The sequence below is a fragment of the Ammodytes marinus genome (assembly GCF_949987685.1).
Source record: "Ammodytes marinus genome assembly, chromosome: 20".
In the NCBI taxonomy this organism is placed as follows: Eukaryota; Metazoa; Chordata; class Actinopteri; order Uranoscopiformes; family Ammodytidae; genus Ammodytes; species Ammodytes marinus.
Window position 1 is genome coordinate 13,249,078 of NC_137224.1, and position 20,759 is coordinate 13,269,836.

General features: G+C 43.5%; 1 protein-coding gene across 1 annotated transcript; it reads left to right on the plus strand.

Annotated features, from left to right (window-relative positions):
* Positions 1-1,728: 1,728 nt before the first annotated feature.
* sbk1 (SH3 domain binding kinase 1) lies at positions 1,729-12,633 on the plus strand (the record flags this gene model as incomplete). Its single annotated transcript, XM_080049434.1, has 4 exons — positions 1,729-1,766; positions 9,974-10,215; positions 11,128-11,330; positions 11,800-12,633. The coding sequence occupies 4 exons, from the start codon at positions 1,729-1,731 to the stop codon at positions 12,631-12,633; spliced, it is 1,317 nt and encodes a 438-aa protein (XP_079905560.1).
* Between the last annotated feature and the right edge of the window lie 8,126 nt (positions 12,634-20,759).

Consider the following 20,759-nt stretch of genomic DNA (forward strand, 5'->3'; position numbering starts at 1 on the left):
TTTAGTTTCAGGAAACGGGCAGATCATACGGTGGCGCTGAGCATTCACCAAATAAAAGCACACCAGTATCTCGTAGAGATCCTGGTGTGCTAACTGCTAGATAAGATGTTTTTATTTGGAGAATGCTCAGCACCACCGTAAAATCATATTCCCCTGTACTGACTCTTTTCCAGCCGGACCTGATCCTGGATTGCTTAGAAAAATAGCTTATCTTTCACCCTTCGTTGTGTATTATTCCCAACCTTCAATGTTAAATCCTGGGCTTGGACAACAGAGCAAGCAGAAAGAATACAAAAAAATGTATGTGCCGGGAAGACAAGGTGAGATTAAAGGTGCAACAAAGAACTTTTAAATATTTTTGAAACAGTTTTATTTTTTTCTCTGATGATCATAAATTACACTTAACAGCAAACAAGCTATATACTGTTTTTATATAGTTCTTCTTCTTCTCAATACGTTTTTTTAATGGGTACGTTCACCCAGGAACTAACCTACAGCTGGCATAGCAAAAACACTACCGCATTTGTCCAAAGGGGGTTCAATAAAGAAAACAAACTGACATTTCCTAGGAGCACCTTAAGACGGGAGAAAGTAACAGTGTGGATCCTCATGAGCATCATCTTTATTAGTGTAGAACAGCATCCAGTCATTTCACCCATCCAAACCCATCAATCCCTCTGGTCAGGGTTCTTTGATGATTATTATGAGATTGCTGATGCACAAAGGTTGTCCTTATGCCCAATCTGTTCTGCTTGGCAAACCCGTCAGGCAGGAGGCCTGCTGTTAAACGTTTGCAGTAAAAGGGAAGCTGCCAGGCCAGGGCAAAGGAATTAATTGAAAGTCTTGCCTCGCCGTTACCTAATAAGGACAGTTGGCAAAGTCACCGCGTGAAGTAGACTCGATGCCATAAGTCGTTGAATTATGCAAGAGTGGGGCATTGGCTCCCTTCAAAAGCATGAATCAAAAAGACAAAAAAGGTCGGACGGCTGATGGGTTGACAGGATCCAGGCGCTAGGACCCGGGACACGTGAGCGTATTTAGTTTGCCGGAGGGTGGAAACGGTGAACAATGAGGGGAGCTGACTGGTGGTAGGATCAGCAGAGGAGCAACATTTGATACCACAAGCACACTCATAGCTACATACACACTTAGAAACACGCCCCCCAAGCCCTAGAGTCACACTGGACCGACAGACAAAACAGACTGACAGTGAGAGCAAGACGCCGAGTTCTGAATGAGGTGGGAACATGTAGGCTATATTTTGTGCACGCATATGTCGCAGAGAAGAGAGCAGAGGTTTTGGATGTGAATGAATGGGTTCGTCTCGGTCTCTGTGTGTGTGGTGCTGAACTGGGTCATGCGGACTGCTGGAGGAGCGAAAGATAAACACGCACCCTCCTCCTCCTCTTCTTCAGGTTCAGATGGTGGGCGCTCAGTGGAGGGATCCCAGCCTGCGTCCTCTTCCCAGAATCCGGCAGCAGCAGATGATGCTTTGATTTGATTATATCCGAAGAAAGTCACAACACGGAAGAGCATCTCCAGAAGAAACCAGGATCATCTAAAAAAAACAAAATGCGGTGCACAATAACGGACCTGCACGGTTTGGTTGTCTGAGCAGCCAGCACCCATAACTGACTGATTATTTCCTTTAGACGGGGGGAGATTCCCGCAGACCCCTTATAGCGGATCGGAGGCGAGCGGAGCGCAGCAGCTCTGCTCATCGAGCGGATGCAGGACCATGGAGGAGAGAGACAGGTCGCCAGCAGGTGAGTGAGTAACACCTTTATAGATGCACCCTGGGGTGCCTGGAATCGGGTCAGACTCAGTCTGTAAAGGTGTTGTAATAGACGGGGAGAGAAAAATAAGGGTTGGGAAATGTCCATGTGCAGGAGTGCTGAACTTTGTCTCTCATGGACCATACACAAAGAGCATAAATGGCAGTATTTATTTTACAATCGTGCCACAGCTTTATTCACTATTATGATTTACCCTTACTAGCCTATAGGTCTAATGGTTGAGCCAAAATGTATAACACACACACACACACACACACACACACACACACACACACACACACACACACACACACACACACACACACACACACACACACACCGGCACATCAAATGTAATAATCCAATCATGCAGCGCGCACACACAGGCATGCTCAAACTATTATTATTAGGCACCAAATACACACACACATTACATTCTGATACCCCCTACTACATGTTTCCCACTCTGCTTTTCTGATATACAGTATATGTGCTAGAAGATGAATGAGTTGGGCATCCGGGGCACTCCACTTTAAATGGCCCTTTTATACTTTGTCCAGGGCAGACAGGGGATATCTCACGCTTAATGCCTTTCTAATGCATTTAAATGAGCAGCTGACTTGATAGAGCAAAAACCCTGTAAAAGCACAGCAGCCTGCAGGCTGGTAATGGACTCTAAAATGAAATGCAACAGCAGCATGTATTTGCTTTTGTCACAAACATTGCATTGATCGAGAGGAACAGCAGGATAGTTAGTTTAAAGGAGTAGTCAATTACAAAATCAAATATAATTCAGAATCAACATAGAGCAGGTATGCGATTTATTGCCCCAATTCTATATTGTAAACACATGCAAACAGAGTGATGCCAATGTTTAAAACGCAGCAATTAAACCAATGCAATCGGTTCCACATGAATTATTAATTGTTTAATACACATGACAATGGAAGAAAATCCTGCAGCATATACCCCCTAAAGAGCAGATACATGCATACAAGTATAGGACCTTTAATGATAGTGGAACCCACTTTGCAATTTGAATAATATGACCAAAATCTCCCCCAGAAATTCCCTACCTTGTTGAATTAAGCAGCAACACCCTGCTGGGAGTCTATAGAAATGTCCCATACATGGCCTGTGGAGCTAGGAAGGTATTAAGGGCTGCAATGTAACTGATTCATATTTAAACAACATAAAATCCAACCACGGACACATACAGGCAGTGTTGCAGTGTTGCATCCTCACACTAACTAAAATAAATGCAAATTGCCAATACACAGATTCATAAAAGAGAACGAAAAAAACTCAAATGAAACACAGGCTGAGCAAATGTATGTCAGGAAAGAAAAGCAGACCCAGCAGACACAGTCTAGCAAAATGGAGTTAACTGCTAGAGGAAAACATGGCTGCCTAGTGCACAGAGAGGATGCAAACATGATCAATTAGGACACATTGAGAGAGAGGCGTCTTTTTACTGTCTTGTTCAAATAAAGAAACAACACACATGTCTGCAGATAACATCCCTTTCCTATCTTGTTAGTGAGAAAACAGCTGCCTATAATTATAGCCTACCGCCTATCAATCAACTTACACATTGTGTACACATGTGTAATATGTGTCTGTGTGTCTGTGTGTGGATGTGTTCAGAGTTTAAATCTGACTGTGTAATTTACATTCATGTATTCATTTCCTGTATTTTGACATTTTCTCATTTGCCTTATTTTAGTCATTATTTTAGGATCAGTTTTTGATGTATGTACAGTTTCTTGCTTTTAATTGCCTTGTCAAAAGACGTTGTGTCTTGTAGGCTATTTTCTGTTATTGCCATTTCCAATATCCAGTTGTGCAATTAAAGAATTATTATTGTGGATTTAAGAAGGGAAGAGAGAGAAAGCGAGAGAGAGAGAGAGAGAGAGAGAGAGAGAGAGAGAGGGAGAGAGAGAGAGAAAGGGTATGAATGCAGCCTCAGCAATCAGCATTAGTGCACCGATTGTGGCTAGAGGCTATTGTGTGTGAGCGAGATCACAAATCATCATCTACTGTTTGTTTTGTAGCCTCGAAGTGGGGGATGAAATGGTTCAAGAAGGTAGAAAAGACAGCACTGTCCTCCTTAGCAGTGCTGTTACATAATTTAGTTATCCCTCCTCTTTCAGACCCCATTTTCTGAGCTCATATAAGAGCCCCATTTCCCCGTCTGTTTGACATCAAAGGGACGCAGCCTATAGCATGTGGTACAAAGGAGAGATGCTTCAGCTCGGTCTCGTTGGATTTCCCCCAATCCTGCTCCCTCCCTCTCTCTCTCTCTCTCTCTATCTCTCTCTCTCTCTCTCAAGCCTCCCTATTGGCATTTGCTGCTACTGGATTGTGATAGAGATGGGGTAGCATATACAGTACAGGTATATGGGTGATGACGACATGGCATTTATAATCTGAGGCTATACCGTTTGCCATGCCGAAAGCCTTAATCCCAAAGTGCAATATTGATGTACATTGCGGTCAACATACAGCTCTTGAGCCGTTGTGCATTCCTGTACTATCAACATCACCCATCCATATTTCCACTCTCAGCCATTGTTTAGATCCATTTAACCTTGGGTTAATGTCATCGGGTTTAGGTTATCCCAGCAGGGGGTCCAATGGCCACTGGCAACTCCACCAGGACCCTCGTAGAGAGAGAGAGAGAGAGAGAGAGAGAGAGAGAGAGCGAGAGAGAGAGGAAGGAGAATGGATGCTAGGCAAGTCAGGTATGGGGTTACACAGCACTCAGTTCCAGCAGGGATCCTCCAAATGGGCAGCCAGGCAAAGTTAAGAGCGGGTGATTTATCAAAGTGAGTGTCCGTGGCCTGGGCTGCTGGTTCACCTATCACAGCACAGTGGGGGATTTCTATATCCTCATGTTGATGTCGGCACTAAACCCACCAACTCACTGATGCTCTTACGGAGGGGATTCAGTGTTTTAGGCGTGAATTGGGGATATAGTGTTCCCCTGACTGCAACCTGCTGTCACAAGTAGTAGAAATCCCATTTGGTTGGTTTGATCGAGTGAAAGATTGTTAAGGATCACAGTGATTTTATTTTATTCTATGCGTCCACATTGAGACAATGAGAGGAGAGGGACACAGACAGAATATACTTATCATCCATATGTGTCTCTCTCGATGAATGCTATTGTTATAATTCTAAGACGGACAGTGACAGAAACCACATCAGTCATGTCATATTTCCCTCACTGTCTTCACATTGACCCGGAGCCGAGGCACATTGGGCAAATTTGACAGTAAATTGGACACAAGAGATAAGTCTTTACCCATAATGACTCTTCTGCCGGGAGCAAAGCGACTAGTCCATTAGTAAAGGAGAGAGGTAGAGATGTGAGGCAGGCACGGCAGTCTATTTATTCTTTCATTAGTCCCTGGTCTACATTTTCTGGAACAGACAAGAGACAAAGATGGCAGGAGGTGAGGCAGGACTAAAAAGGGAAAACACTGTCTGAAAAGCTCGCTCTTGAGAAATGTACTTTGTGTACATTAAAATACATGTGTTATAGAGGGGGTGGCGCAACATCAATTCTTTGCCAGAATTTTTTTCCATGGCAACAATTAAGTTCACCTCCTTTGTGTGAATCTGCATCCATGCAATGTGCTAATTGCTAAAAGTTCACTGCAACTGTATCGCTAACACAGTTTACTCTGTGAGGACCAGTTGCTAATTTCAACATGCTCATAATGACAATGCTAACATGCTGATGTTGTTGTAGGAACAGGTATCATTTACCATATTCACCATGTTAGCAGAATTAATTTGCATTAGTTGTAGCTTAGACGGAAAATGTTGTAGCTTTTAGGCATTAAAACTGGGGTATATGATTTCTGATTGGTCAAAGTTAACATGAGCTGACACTTTGACCAATCAGAGCGAGGCTCAGATTCTCTGTTCTTATTGGCTGTTGGGACTGTCCATTCACTTTGGCACAACTTTGTTGGTGTAGAGCGTGTCAGGGAGGGACCATAGGGGAGGGACCAAAGAGAACAAGTGGAGCGGTTGAGGTATTTGGATTCGAATCTCTATCCCAACTGTCATTTTCTCCCCAAATCCTCCACCCCAGCTTTAACCACAATAGGCCTTTTGGTAAGATAACAGTTTTGACCTATAGATGGCGCAAGATAAAGGGTTAAGGAATCACCACAGTTATTACTGTTCATCCTGGGAACAGGGATATGTGGATCACATTAAAGCTCCCATATTATAAATTTTCGTTACTATTATACACCATATTATATGGTCTTAGTGGTCCCTAATACGTTTTTCTTTAATTGTTTGCTGAAAAAAACTTTCAGATAATTTATTGTACTATGCTGATGTTCAGCTAATCTCACAATGGCCTGTTTTTTAAAAAGAGCTGCAGCTCCCCTCGTAAATACACAATCTTTGAGCTGCCCCCGCCCCCTGTCCGGAAGCGAAGCCAGATACGCCTCGCCCTCTGTCTGTCAGGGCCGTGGACCAATAAGAAATAGGGGTGTGGGCTGCACAGTGGAAGCTTCTGGCTTTCCAGTTTGTGAGGTCAGAAAAGGGGAAAATTCTGACTGGAGTATATTGGGGGGGAGGGGTGGGGGTTTCAGAAAGGGGGAGAGTGAGAACAGGAGAGATTGTTATTTTTTGTAATATTTTGGCAGTCTCTAGGCACACCGTGGACCCATGGATATGTTAGAACACATTTAAAAAGTGCATTTAGCATAATATGTGACCTTTAAATGGCAATCTATCAAATAGTTGCCAACGTTGACTTCATGTTGTCGCTAGCTAGAGGAAAAGTCATGGGATCACAAAAATCAGAAGAATTGAACCTTCATCATTAATGTCTGCACAACATTTCCAACATTTTGCCAAGAGCACAACATTTCCATCCAAAAGTTGTTGAGATGTATTATTCTGTTAGCCTGGTCCTACCAGTCCATCGTACTTGATTTCATTTGTACAGAAGGTCTGGAATCGCTCAAAGGTTAACTCACTTGAAGGCGGGTGTCTGTTGAAGTTTAAAACTATTGGATCTGCCCAGTGCCACTCTGGATCTGCCAACCAATCGCAAAACGTTTGGTCGTGACGTATGTCATGCGCCGGCTTCTGACTACAACTGAAACTGGCGCACAACCTCAATGTCATTGCTCTCAGCCACTCCCTCTGTTTTCTGATTGCACAACCAAAAATCTGTCTGAGAGAACCCATGAATATACCGCAGACCCCGACTGATACTGAAGGGAAATGACAATTGAGCGGAAGTACTTAGGCGGGCGGTGCCAGGCTATTATTCTGTGGTGGACACATCGTCATTAAGCGGCATTCCTAGAGTCACGCTACCAATAGCATTCTTTCAAATGGAGGCGGGAAAATCTGGAAATAGTTAAAATTCACTTGACTGGACCTCCATGTATAAAGAAGGGGCACGTTAAATTAGACCATACATCGGACATCGGACAATAACACACCCCAAGGGTGAAAGAAAGTCAGCCTATCAAAGGAGAGACAGTCGTATCACAGGGTTCATCTCTGTTCTCATCTCCGTATCGATTACAGAAGTGTTTATAAAAGTTCAAAAGTCAACTGTTCCTGCAGTCGTGTGTGGCATGTGGATACAGCCACAACAGGTTTTTTTAAACCTATCATTATGCTAATTAGGACATAACATTTTAAATGTAACCTTTTTCCCTGGGAGCAAACCTGTTTTTTAAGAAGGTTACGATGTGAATGCACTCAGCTCTATTTGAGTAATTGCTAAATTGAGCAAAATTGTCAAACTGTGTTTTGACAGGAAATTAGTGGCTGAAAAAAAGGTTGTTGCTGCAGAGGGGAAAAAACTTGCATATCCACTTTTTTTCTACAGGAATTGGAAATACAAGCTTGTTTTATTTTATTTTTTATTTATTTTTTAAGATATTTTTTGGGCATTTTTATGCTTTATTGATAGTGCAGAGAGACAGAGGTGAAATGGGGCAGAGAGGGGAGTGACATGCAGAGAACGACCGCGGGCTGGAATCGAACCCGGGTCTGCTGCTGGGCCTGGCCCGGAGGGGGACGCCCTACCAACTGAGCTAAGGGCGCCCCCACAAGCTTGTTTTCTGACTGTCATTGTTTAATAATATAGGCCTAAGAAAGCAGCCCCAGAGAACTGTTTTCAAACGGCTTAGAGATGATAAACAAGAAGTGGGAGTGGCTCAAAAACCCCACAGACATTAAAAATGTATCTCAAGCCAAATCGTCATCTGGTATCTTGAGCCTGTCTAGCTGTCACCTTGTCCCTAGCAGCCAGAGAGGACGGGAGAAGAGCAGAGGGGCATCATGGGAGATCAGTTGGGCATGTGGCTGCGGCCGAGCACGGACGCTGAGTCGTGAGGAGGCTTGCAGCTGCTCCCTCTCAGAGGTAGTGAACACACAAAGGGCCTTTGATAGACCATCACAGTGCCACTGATACAGCAGACCTCCCTGTACCCCCGCACGCGCTAACACACAATCATCTCCCAGAGCCCACATAACTTCATCATCCCCATACCTCCGGGGCACTAATCTGCAGTTTCTGCTTCACATTTACAGCGTCATTGAAACACCCGTCTCCCGAGCACTCATCACATTTCAGGACTGGTAATCCATTTCTGCAAAGGAAATTAGTGCAAAGCTTCCCCCTGCACTTTGGGTGGGGTGTGCTTTTTTGTCTTTGTGGGAGCGCACTAATATGATTAAGGTCCACGCTGGAGTGCTGCAAAATTCAGCTTGCGGAAGAAGTGCCAGTAAACAAGCACCGCCTTTTTGCTCTGCCTTGTTCTCGCTTGTAGAAATGTGCTTCCTTTCCTTCTGTATATCTGTCCTGTTTAAATGTTTAATCGCCAAGCCTGGTCTACAGACTGATATGGATACAGCATGAGTAGGTCAAAATATTCACAGTCTCTTACATAACATTTTATATGCTTATGTTAAAAATCAAGAAGCAAGGTGTATCTACAGAGACACACAGAGTACACACAGGGCACTCTATTTGAAGTGTTGTTCAATTTTCTTCTTTCCTTGAACAAAGAGTGATGAGCAAGGAACAAGGGGCTGCAAATGGTTGCAGCCTTATTTAGCTTTCACTGTCTAATAGCTATATTTATCAAGCTCTCCCCACTCTAGCCAAGGAACCTCAACACCTTTAGAGTGTCTGGACAAAGCCTCCTCTGCAATGTTTTCATCTATTGTATTGTTTTCCCCCCAAAATGTACCCGACAGGCAACACGGACACATCGTTTAAAGAAGTGGTGCTTAGAATGTCGCTGCGGGGGTAGAGAATATCAATGTGCAAAGCGGTTGCCTTTGAATGATGGATGAAAAAGGCCATCAGCAAAATAGTTTGTGCCTTATTTGGTGCCTATTAGTGTGTGTGTGTGTGTGTGTGTGTGTGTGTGTGTGTGTGTGTGTGTGTGTGTGTGTGTGTGTGTGTGTGTCTACAAAGACAGACACTGACATGCACACGCTCACTCATCTTGGATTTTTATTTTGTTGTGAGTTGGCTCATTAAGGGTAGCCTTGACTCCCTCTGAGCTTGCAATAATTAAAAAGCAGCTATATTTTCCCCTCCTAGGATCGGTTTGACCTATTTCAATCTTGGCACTTCTGAAGTCAAAACCAGCAATAACAACCAGCAACAATATGTTGCATGTGTTTTTTTTCAGCTTCAGCAATTTGACTGAAAGACTTGTGTGTTTTAAAGCCAAAACAAAGGGACCTCTTTCCTCACAGCCCCACTGATAGTTTCCAATGTAGTATAATGTATGAACACTTCAAATGATCTGTGGCACTCCTCGGTTTGTTTCCATTTGTTAATCCTTCTACCTGGTCACATTGATTTGGGCTGTAGCTGTCTGCCCAGTAAGTGCTGTCTGAGACCAGCTATATCTAGAGGGACAGCAGGAAGTCCAATAGATTTACTGGAAGCACTCTCCCTGTTGATCCCTTTCCCTGAATCGATTGTATGGAAATGAGGGTCTGTTAAAACCTTCTTGATTTAACCACCCTTTGGGACACAACCTATACAGACTAGAATAAATGGATGTGCGCCAAAAAACATAAAAATACTGAAGAGCATTAGGTCATGAACGCATGCATGCATACAAATTATATTGGCTGCAAAATGAAGCTTGACCCTAAGCAGTGTTCTCTTCTCTTCGTTTCAGTCTCCCGCACAGCGTCAAGGCGAGCCTTTCTCTTTCTCCATCCGGGCCGGGGCGCGTGGGGAGCGGCGGGGGCTCCCCTACATCTAAGGTGGGCTACTGTGGAGGGGTGCCCGTGGAGGACATGCAGGCCCTGGCCATCACCACACTGTCTGCAGCAGATGTAGCCAAACAATATGAACATATCCGTGAGCTGGGGAAGGGCACGTATGGAAAGGTGGACCTGGTGGCACACCGGACACAGGGTGAGTGGTTCAAGGACATCAAGGTTCAAACTGTGGCTGGAAATCTTTATCTGTTTTACCTGTCTGATAGTATCCTTTTTCTGTATGTCATCTAATAAATTATAAAGGTAAAGAAAAAAAAATTAAAGGGATAGTTCAGTATTTTTGAAGTGGGGTTGTATGAGGTACTAATGTATAGTTAGACTGTTACCTTATGGAGGTTGCATTCAGGTCAATTTAAGAAGTTTGGGGGAGATGTCCCTGTAGCAGAAGTCAGTCTTGTACTGTTGCAGAGGGGGTCAACAGAAAAAAGTTTTTTCGCCACATGTACACACTCTGCAAAAATACTGAACTATCCCTTAAATTTGGAAAAAATGCAGTGTTGGATCCATAGTAAATCCAAATTGTGCCAGGATGCCTCCCAGCTGAGGATAACCAGTTAAGATCAGATCAGCATGTTATTAAGTCTCAAGGCATAGGGCCGCAAAAATAATTTCAGCACAGTTAAAAAGGGGTGATTTTTTTTTAGGTCTACTGTTTAATCCTTGGTTGTGATAAAAATAATCAAAGTAAGGGAGCTGGCTCAGTCTGACAGCGGTGGAATTTAGCAATGTAAAGCAGTGCAGAATAAGGCAGGGGAGATTAAAAGTGCTGAGTGTGCAGCAAGGAGACTATTTCTGCAGCTGGGACCACGAAAAGCTGGTTGTATGTGTGCAATGGAGTGCGAGAGTCATTCACTGTACATGGTTACATGAATGAATGTAGCAGCTGTTACAAAGACACATTTGGGGAGTTGGAAACCTCTCCACTCCCTCAGAGTATAAGGTAACATTTCCAAATTCCCTGTAGGTGTATTGGGTTACACGTTTGGACAGTAAACTGTTGGCATTACACCAAAGATTAATTGTGACCATCCATGTTATTTTTTTGTAGGCACCAAAATGGCGCTGAAGTTTGTTACCAAGAACAAGACCAAGCTCAAGAGTTTCCTGCGAGAATTCAGTCTAACGGGCTCACTTAGCTGCAGCCCTTTCATCATCAAAGTCCTGGACGTGCTTTTTGAGACGGAGGACTGCTACGTGTTTGGACAAGAATACGCCCCCGCCGGGGACCTATTCGACATCATCCCCCCACAGGTAATGCTATCGTCCTTCCCTCTCCACCAATCACCGTCCTCAGCCAGCCAGAGCTGCTCCAATCAGTTGCCATTTACAGACACAGCGGTTTTAACAAGCTCTCCTGGGATCGGAGCCTTGTCTTCGTACCGGTTTTCTCTCAAACCCAAAGCTCTCACTTTGCGTTCGTACTATTCCAGTTGATGTGCTGGGAGGGCTTCAAGGTTATTCTAAAGACTCATTAAAATTGTTGCAAAACAGGGACTCTTTTGTTTCAGTTTTCCTTTTGGGACTTTGTACTTCCATTCCTTCACCTGATATAACCATCACCTTTAAATGAACTGTTACCTATACTCGCCACAAAGCTCTTTTCTTTAATTACCTTCGATCTTCCAACGTCCCACACATTGAATTGCATCTATCACACTATATCAATCTCTCTTTCCGTCTCCTGACAATTTCTCTTCCCTCTGCTCTCTCTTCTCCTCAGGTGGGTCTGCCAGAAGAAATGGTGAAACGCTGCATGCAACAGCTGGGCTTGGCCCTGGACTTCATGCACAGTAAAAACCTGGTGCATCGGGACGTCAAACCTGAGAACGTGCTCCTCTTTGACCGCGAGTGCCGCCGCATCAAGCTGGCCGACTTCGGTATGACCCGGCGGGTGGGCTGCCGTGTGAAACGAGTGAGCGGCACCATCCCCTACACGGCGCCCGAGGTGTGCCGGGCAAGCCGCGCCGAAGGGTTCCTCGTGACCACCAGTCTGGACGTGTGGGCGTTTGGCGTGCTGGTGTTCTGTATGCTGACCGGCAACTTCCCCTGGGAGGCAGCGCTGGCGGCCGACGCCTTCTACGAGGAGTTCCGGCGCTGGCAGAAAGCAGGGTGTCCAGTGGGCACCTACCCGTCTCAGTGGCGCCGCTTCACTGATGACGCCCTGCGCATGTTTCAGAGACTGCTCGCCGCCGAGCCGGAGAAACGCTGCGGTGTCAAGGACGTCTTCTGCTTCGTCAAGTACGAGCTGGTCAGCGATCTCAGGCGTAGAGCGTCCTGCCGAGCCAAAAGAGGCGAGAGGTCGAGCTCGGGAGTGTGCACCGGCACTTGCACTTCCTCCTCCTCTTCCTCCAGCGCTTCGTCCCGTTCTTCCCACAGACACCCCGAGCCCTCCACCCCGCCAGGAACCTCCGGCCTGCGCCCAGCACCGCTCAAACGTAGCGTCCTCTCCGATCCGCTATCTCCCAGAGAGGAGCCCGGACAACACCAGTCTCCGGGCCGAGACAAGAACAAAAGCCAGATGGTCATGGCAACTGCCATCGAAATCTGTGTGTGATCATCGCTTATGTTGTCAATGGAGACTAGTTGGCTTTTCACAGTAATAACAAGCTGTGAAGAGATGTTAATGACTGCCACAGAGACTCCAGTGAAAAAAAAAAGGCGAAGTCCTTTAACCATGAAAGAGAAGCTCAGGATCACATCTCCGGCTGAGGAAATGGACATCATCAATCAGCGGTACACAATTGGACAGCTTATCACTGGCACATGCTGTTTAGGTTTTGATTTGTGACCAAAGACTGCTTCCTTCCAAGCTGAGAAGCCATTTAGGCAGCAGCGTTTTGAGAGTCCGTGGACGTTGCTTCTCTCAGCAGCAACATTCTGCCATCCAGACATTTGTGTTTTCTGCTCATACACTGTGGTGGTGCTAATGATTCTATAATTAGATACGACATGAAAAAAAACCTGATTCTTTCATCTCTCACTCATAACTCCATGTCTTTTAACTTGTGTTAATGTTACGCCTCTATTCTAGCGTTTATTAATCAAAAGTTATTAGTCCAAACGCTGCTCGGTCAGAGGCCAGTGAACTGAGGGCAATCTACACAACTACATGAGACTGCCATTTCTCAGACTTCCTGCCAGCTTCCAATGCATACAATCTGTGATAGACTTTAGAACAAATTATAAAGTGAAAAAGTAAAAAAAAAACAGAAACTTTAATGTAGCAGTTCATATGAGATGTCTAGACTAAGAGACATATTCTTGTGATAGGCATCACCTCAGGACACTTCAGTGGGTCACTTCCTGTTTTACTATTAATGGAACTTTCTCCCAGCGACATTCATTTCCAATGTAACGATAGAATACATTTGATAGAACATTTTCCGAGAGAAGAAGGTGGTGAACAAAGAAGAAATTAAACAAATGGTCTTTTATGATTTTCTTTTCTACCTGCTGTGTGTGTGTGTGTGTGTGTGTGTGTGTGTGTGTGTGTGTGTGTGTGTGTGTGTGTGTGTGTGTGTGTGTGTGTGTGTGTGTGTGTGTGTGTGTGTGTATGTGTGTGTGTGTGTGTGTGTGTGTGTGTCTGTGTGTTTCAGATACTAAAGCACAAGATTTTTTTGTAAAGGAGAAAAACTCTTATTGAAATCTCTATTGTAAATAGTTTGATCTTTCTAGGAGTGTACCGTAATATCAGGTAGTTTAACTATGTAGCAGTACTAATTTTCTACGTCAGAGAAAAGTGATTTTACAGTTTCTGTCGGGGCAATGTATGTAGCAACAAGATATGACCGTGTATCACAACAAATTCATTATACAGAAATACGATCTAGAGCCTCTCACAATGTTTAAAACTGTTGCAGCTGCTGTTTTTTTTTCTAGCTCATTCATTTGGGTTTTTATCTGAAATGGACAGTGTTTTCATGACCCAGGTATGACACACCAATTGGTCACTCATTCCTGTTTGTCCTGTCACCTTATCATGAGCAACATCCACTTCCTGTGTAAAGTCATCGACCCCAACGACCCATTCTGTCTCCATTCGATCAGATAAAGCCAACAATGGATGCTTTCGGAGGTGGACATTTTACAAATACATTTCCCAGGTTCCCGGCCTCTTTTCTTGGAATTCATCCAAATGAATCACTCCCCATTGCAGAGCCCAGGTGTTTATTGTCTGGAGGGATGCCCTCGGTGTCAGCCATTGCTATTCCTACCCTGGTGTACAGCTTCACCTTCCAAAGAGATTCTGCTCATTATGAACGCCTCACAGCCTACGTTCAGTGTGAATGCTTCACTGCCTTCTGATTAACATTATTTTTCCTTACTTGAATTGCGTTAATGTCATGTCACTCAGGTGCGCGAGTGTCTGTCCCTGTGTGTGTGTGTGTGCGGCGGAATGTGCGGCGGTCTTTCTCATCTTTACTCCTCCCATGATGACAGCCCATCAGCTCCGTCGCTATAGTGACAGTGCCAGTGCTCCTCTGGTTCGGCTTCATGTTCTCTTCTTGAAAATCAAGTCTAATGGAGCCCCAATGAAACAAACAACTAGTAACCAATCCCGCCTCACCCAAAGCTCTTCATGACATTTGTTTACTTTCTCTTACTCGAATAAACGCTTTATGCAGATATTGCAGACACACATTTCCCTGTATTTTTATGAGCCAATTCACATACAAAAGTCTTTACCCATGTCTCATCATTAGGCATAATCAAAGCTGTTGACAGTCCCTTTCATTTTCCTTTTATCTTTCCATGCGTGCTCTTTATTCTGTGACCTGATTGAGGCTGAAGACTTGTCAAAGGGATGTATTGCATGCTTGGATGCTGGCTGCCTCATACGATTTGTCAAAAGGTAATCCGTCAGTTGATTGTAGTGGAATGTGTATAAGGCCTGCCCTACATGCTATTCTGTCTGTGTGATAATGCAAGATCCACATAGTAGAAAAATACATGGATAAGATTGTTGTCTATTCAGGGTAATATTAAGAAACGAATATAGAATACAGAAATCTCCACTTACCGCAACTCAACGTAATGTTACAGTATGTGGTTTAATATACTTCAAAACATTACATTTTTACATGAAGCATCATTACATGAGGCAACAGCATTACTTAACTTAGTATACATGTAGCTCCCAAATTGACTCAATGTTAGCAGCTTTGGCTTTGTTAAACAGCATATAGCCATTAGCATCAGCATCATTAAACTGCCATCAGTTGTTGCAGCCTGCACTCTTGTTTCCAATCGACTGTTATGACAGGAACTGTCAAGTTTAACTATGATGTGTCAATTTGTATCAAGTTTTATTAAAGCTCTAGAGAGTAGCCTTCCGTTAACCCAGTTAGTTTTATAATTTAACTGTCTTCTGCCAGCAAGTGTTGTTGTACGTAGAATCAAATGTAAATACTTAATGTATTGTGTCTTTAACAAAACAAAAAAGAAAATGTTAATATATGTTGAAATAAATTTATGCACCACATCTCAAGGCTCCGGGGTATCTCTGTGTGTTGTTACAAATACTGTGGTGGTATTTCTTTTTGTCAGTATATAGGCAAAGCTAATTCAGCCCAGCTTTGTATGGTCCCCAGAATACATGATGAAGGTCAACTTTAATCACACGTGATTTCCTGGGGCTTTGGTCTGGTTCACAAGTGAGCCCCCAGACTATTTTAATATGCGGACTTCCTTCTGAAAGCCCAATTAACACATCTGTAGATACTGGTGTTATCCGTTGCCCTCAAAAAGCAAATGAGTTCAAGGACAGTGAGAAAAAGGAACTGAAGAAGAGAACGGTTGAAGTTATCAGCCCACCACCACCACTACTCAGCTGTTGTGGCAGGGTGGAGGAGTTTGCACAATTGTTATCAGGCTCTGTTTGTCTGGTATGGGTAAAAATGAGGTTGTAGCAAATATGCATCGATTGTGTTTAAAGAACACTTTTACTTATGAGCTATTGATACCCGAAGTTAAAATCTTTTAACATCTTTCCAGGGAAAAGGGAGGTTTGAGGTCCCCTGCTGGAGACCTGACCTCGGATAAGCGGTTTTACCACATTCTTGAACTGTCTAGTTTATTCTATACATTTTCATTTTGTTTTTCTTCTCGACATTGTATCCGCTAGACAGAAATACAGTTAAGAAGGTAAATATGTCTTTTTCCCCCAGGTTGGACTAAACTGACCCTTGTAAAAGTTTGCCAATGCTAGATAATTCCTTAGCTGCAGCTTTTAAAAAACTGCCAACTAAACCAAATTGATTCCCGGGTAAGGAGGAATCTGGATGATATTAGCCTTCGGTAGGTGGTCCAGAGTGTGGACGACAGGGAATGTGATCTCCCTGCATACAGCTGTCTCCACCAGATCAAGTGTTAATTCGCCTTCACTTATGCTCCGTCAGCAAGGGGGGCTAATGTCAGTAATATGAGATGATCCTATAACTAATGGCGAGACCATGTCCGGATTCATGTCAGCGCATCTCAATTGTGAATTTGCCAGGTTTCAATCGCAATCTCTATAGCTACAGCTTGGACAAATATGACAACCTTTCAAGCAACGTTATCACAGCATGAAATGTGCGGCCAAAAAAAAAGAGGCTGTCAAATCCTTGTCGTTTCCCCCAGGGTGTATGAATCAAAGTGAGCTTGAAGAAAAATAAATAATTCAGGTGCAGCTCTTGCAGCCACATTCTCCAAGTGTTTGCTGAGTTGTTTGACACTTTAAAAGGTAATTTTAAAGCAAGTTAATGCTAATATGTAAATGTAGTGTTGACCTCGGACTGACAGCATTCAGCTCAAACAATGTTTCTGTGCACATACTGTGGCTCACAACTTCTACATTCCGCCTAGTGGTAGTCGAAATTGTGTACGTCATTTCCCAAGCTCTTGCACAGATAAAGATGGGGACAGATTTGTGCAAACAGACATTGAAGGCCTATCATTACTGAAAATGTCTGCCTTGCTGGGTGACCAATAAAAAGATGCAGGTGTTGTGTCTTTACATAAAACACCTAATGTGTTTTTTCTTCAAAGGAAGTGGTGTGTGTAAGTGGGCAAATAAGTATAAAGGAGAGGAGGTTAGATCATAGTAAACAAAGAACAGATATATTTTTAAGTTTCCTAATGCTGGGCTTACACTAGAGGACTTTTAAAAGACTTTGAAAAGACTGAAGACTGAAACCCTCTTACATCTAAAGACAATCAACTCACACCTGAAGACAACTAGTCATTAGTTTTCAGTCATAGAGTGAGATTTTGAAAAGACAGGGGTCTCATATTGCAAGACTACAACTAGATTCCTTTTGAGATTAATATCATTTCCGCAAACGCGATTGTGATTATTTAATTAAAAACAAGTTAATTCAATATTCCGAGCGGGGGACTTCCTTCAGTTGTTTGACCAGCTTTATTTGCTGATCTCATACCCCAATAACTTTAACTCCTAACCCTGTATTTGACGGTAGAGTGTTAAGGTTGCGCGGCTGTCAGCCTGGTTCTCCACCGAGGCTTCTATGAAAAAGTATCCGAAATAAGTGCCTCACCAGGCGGACACAGGTCGCGACTAATGCCGCTCCTCATGTGTCGTGCTTGGTGCATGCGAGAGTGTGACAGTGTTTACGTCATTTCGCTTGAGCCAACCCCCTAAGACTAGCGATAATATCAAACATGTTTGATAATCAAGACGGGAAGAAGACTGGCTGAAATCGGGTCGGAAGACCACCATACACCAAACGACTGTGATTACGTGCGCGCGCCACAACTCCAGCACGACTCCCGTGATTTCAGTCCGACATTGGAAGATTGTCTGCGACTGTCAAATCGCGTGAAAAGTCGTGTAGTGTAAGCCCAGCATTAGTTGCAGACTGCAGAGTAACATTATTTTCTGCTCATTTTAACACTACAAGGAACAAACTGTACAGCATATAAATCCTCCTGCGTCACCTCAGCTTCCTGCATTTGCACCTAGAGATGAATCACTCAGACGAAAAAAAAGTGTCGGATGCACCATTAACTATTCTTCTGTCCCTGATGTATTCTGCAAAAAAACAGCTGCGGGCATGACGCCAAAGATTTTAAAATTGGGAAAAACTTGGGATAGTGATCTCTGCATGGGTTGACTGTGAAGGTATGGTGCACAGTCCATCAGATCTTGGACTGCCATCATTTGAAATAGTGTCTGATCACAGCTGGAGAGCTAGGAAGAAAAGATGGAAAGAGAGGAAAAGAATGACAGAGCACGATGAAGAGACAGAGGAAGGGGGGTACTAGAAGGAAGGGATTTGTCAAGTGGGCCAAATGTATTTTTATTGTGTGTGTGTGTGTGTGTGTGTGTGTGTGTGTGTGTGTGTGTGTGTGTGTGTGTATGTGTGTGTGTGTGTGTGTGTGTGTGTGTGTGTGTGTGTGTGTGTTTTTGTGTGTGTGTGTGTTTTTGTGTGTTTTTGTGTGTTTGTGTGTGTGTGTGTGTGTGTGTGTGTGTGTGTGTGTGTATGTGTGTGTGTGTGTGTGTGTGTGTGTGTGTGTGTGTGTGTGTGTGTGTGTGTGTGCGTGCTTGAGAGGGAGTTATACAATGATAACATCAGTTCACAGCAAAACAATTAACATTCAGAAGAGTGGCACATTTAGAAAATAAGGTTATTTAGCCTCAATTTCCTCCTTTTTTTAGGTCGTTCCAGACCTATTTGTGTGTTGCCTGAGGTATGCCACTAAATGTTGTCAGTGCCAGACATAAACTCTCAGACAGTATGTGGTCGTCTTTCACCATTGCTATAGCAACTGAGACGATCCCAGTTTAGAAAAGCTTTGAAATATTGTTTTCTTGTTTAAGGAAGGAGCACCATTTTCGTAGCTGTGGAGCCCCTGGATGGGAGCACACACGCTGAGTATTTTATCGTGTATTTTGGTGTCGGTTTATGATACTGAAATAAATAATGTTCTCTGTGTCGAGTGGGCGTTCTGTCTCCAGCACAAAGGGCATGGTGAAGCTGGAGGATGCTCCGTTTTTGCTGCATTTGACCATAGCTTGACCTCGGAACACAAAAGGGTTTGCATAGGAGAGCATCCAGTAGCCTATTGTCTGTACTAGACTATCAGGCTGCAGTGTGCTATGAATGACTGTAGAAGAGTATCAATTTCTTCCACGACGTATCTGAAAAAAATCCCCCTGCATAAATGTTTCTAAAAGTTGAATCGATAATTATTTCTCAAAACATCTAAGATAACTACAGAGCATATTGCCAAATGCAATTTGCTCTTATCCCCCAGTGCACAATACAAATAGAAGACTAGGACCTTTTGACCTTCCCTCTAGCGCCACGTTGATGGCCAGATTATGAACAAATTTGCAGCGGATACCAGTGGTCCATAGACTAAGAATCAAAGCGTTCTTTTTACTGACCTAATCTGTCCTCTAGTGCCCAAATCAGATATGAAAATATAAGATAAAGCAAACTAATAAAATAATAATTCCGAATAGCAGGTTGTTGAGTGAGCCAAGAGGCTTAACATCATAAGGTGTAACCCTTAATTTTAACCAAACATCTTAGGCTGGTCTGCCAAATTAAAACGTCCTATTATAATATGCTTATATGTTCTTCCTGTTTTACTGCTCGAATTCAGAAGTCACATTTTCATTCTGTCAATCATGAAGAATCATGTTGTTCACACCGCTGAGACTGCTGTGGCTCCAAATGAAAAGTCAGCCAAGGATGCTTCATATTATACTCATTTCCATATTCATACTGTCACCCTCACAGGGCAGACATTATTCCTGTGTTTTGACGACTGCATGTGGGCATGCCGGCCGCCTAGAGACCTGTGTGTGCCACCCACCAACATCTGTCGTCCTGCACGCTTCATTTCTTCCAGGCCTTCACCTCCAGCTTTAAAGGACATATCCGCCACTACCTTGTTATGTATCGCCAATCTGTGATGTTCCACTCCCCACAGGGACGTTTAATGATACTTCCGTACCAGAAAATTTTTTAAATGAATAAAATAGTACTTTATCTTTTTTTGTATCACTCTTCCCAATCTTAGAGAACTGTTCACCTCACTCGGGGCTTAGCCAGTATATGTGTAAATCTCAAAACGTCAAGCTAATTCTTCAAGCATCTTGGCTACAGCTATGCATGTTGGATATGTTGACATTTGGTGTTTGAGGTATGTCTGTCCTCATAACCCTACTGAACGTCTTCGGAATTTTTCCTTGAACATATGGTAAGTAAACGCAAATTCCTGTAAAGACAAACTCCATATCTCATTTTGGAGGACAGCCATGATGATATTAAGACGTGCTGAGACACAACATAATTATTCGCCTTAAAACCAAGACTATTATTTATTTTCTTGCCCGTAAACAGCACAACTCCCTTTTGGATTGCATTAGACAATAGTACCGTCCGCATGTCATTGCCAGCTTGTAAATTGCAAAGACCCCTGGGATGCTTCTCAAGCGCTTCTCATAATCAGTGTCGTTACTTTCAATGATCTAGTAATGAGTTTCGGTAACAAGTGGGGAAACAAGAGGTGCAGCTGTGACAAGAAGAATTACAGCTAGCGGCTCTGCAGAGATGATTCATGTCCACCACAATTCCCCGGTAGCTGAGAAGCAAACCGACATCTCCGGCTGTACACGGGAGATGATTTCCTGCATTGTCTTCACGGGATGATTTGAATGGCTTCTTA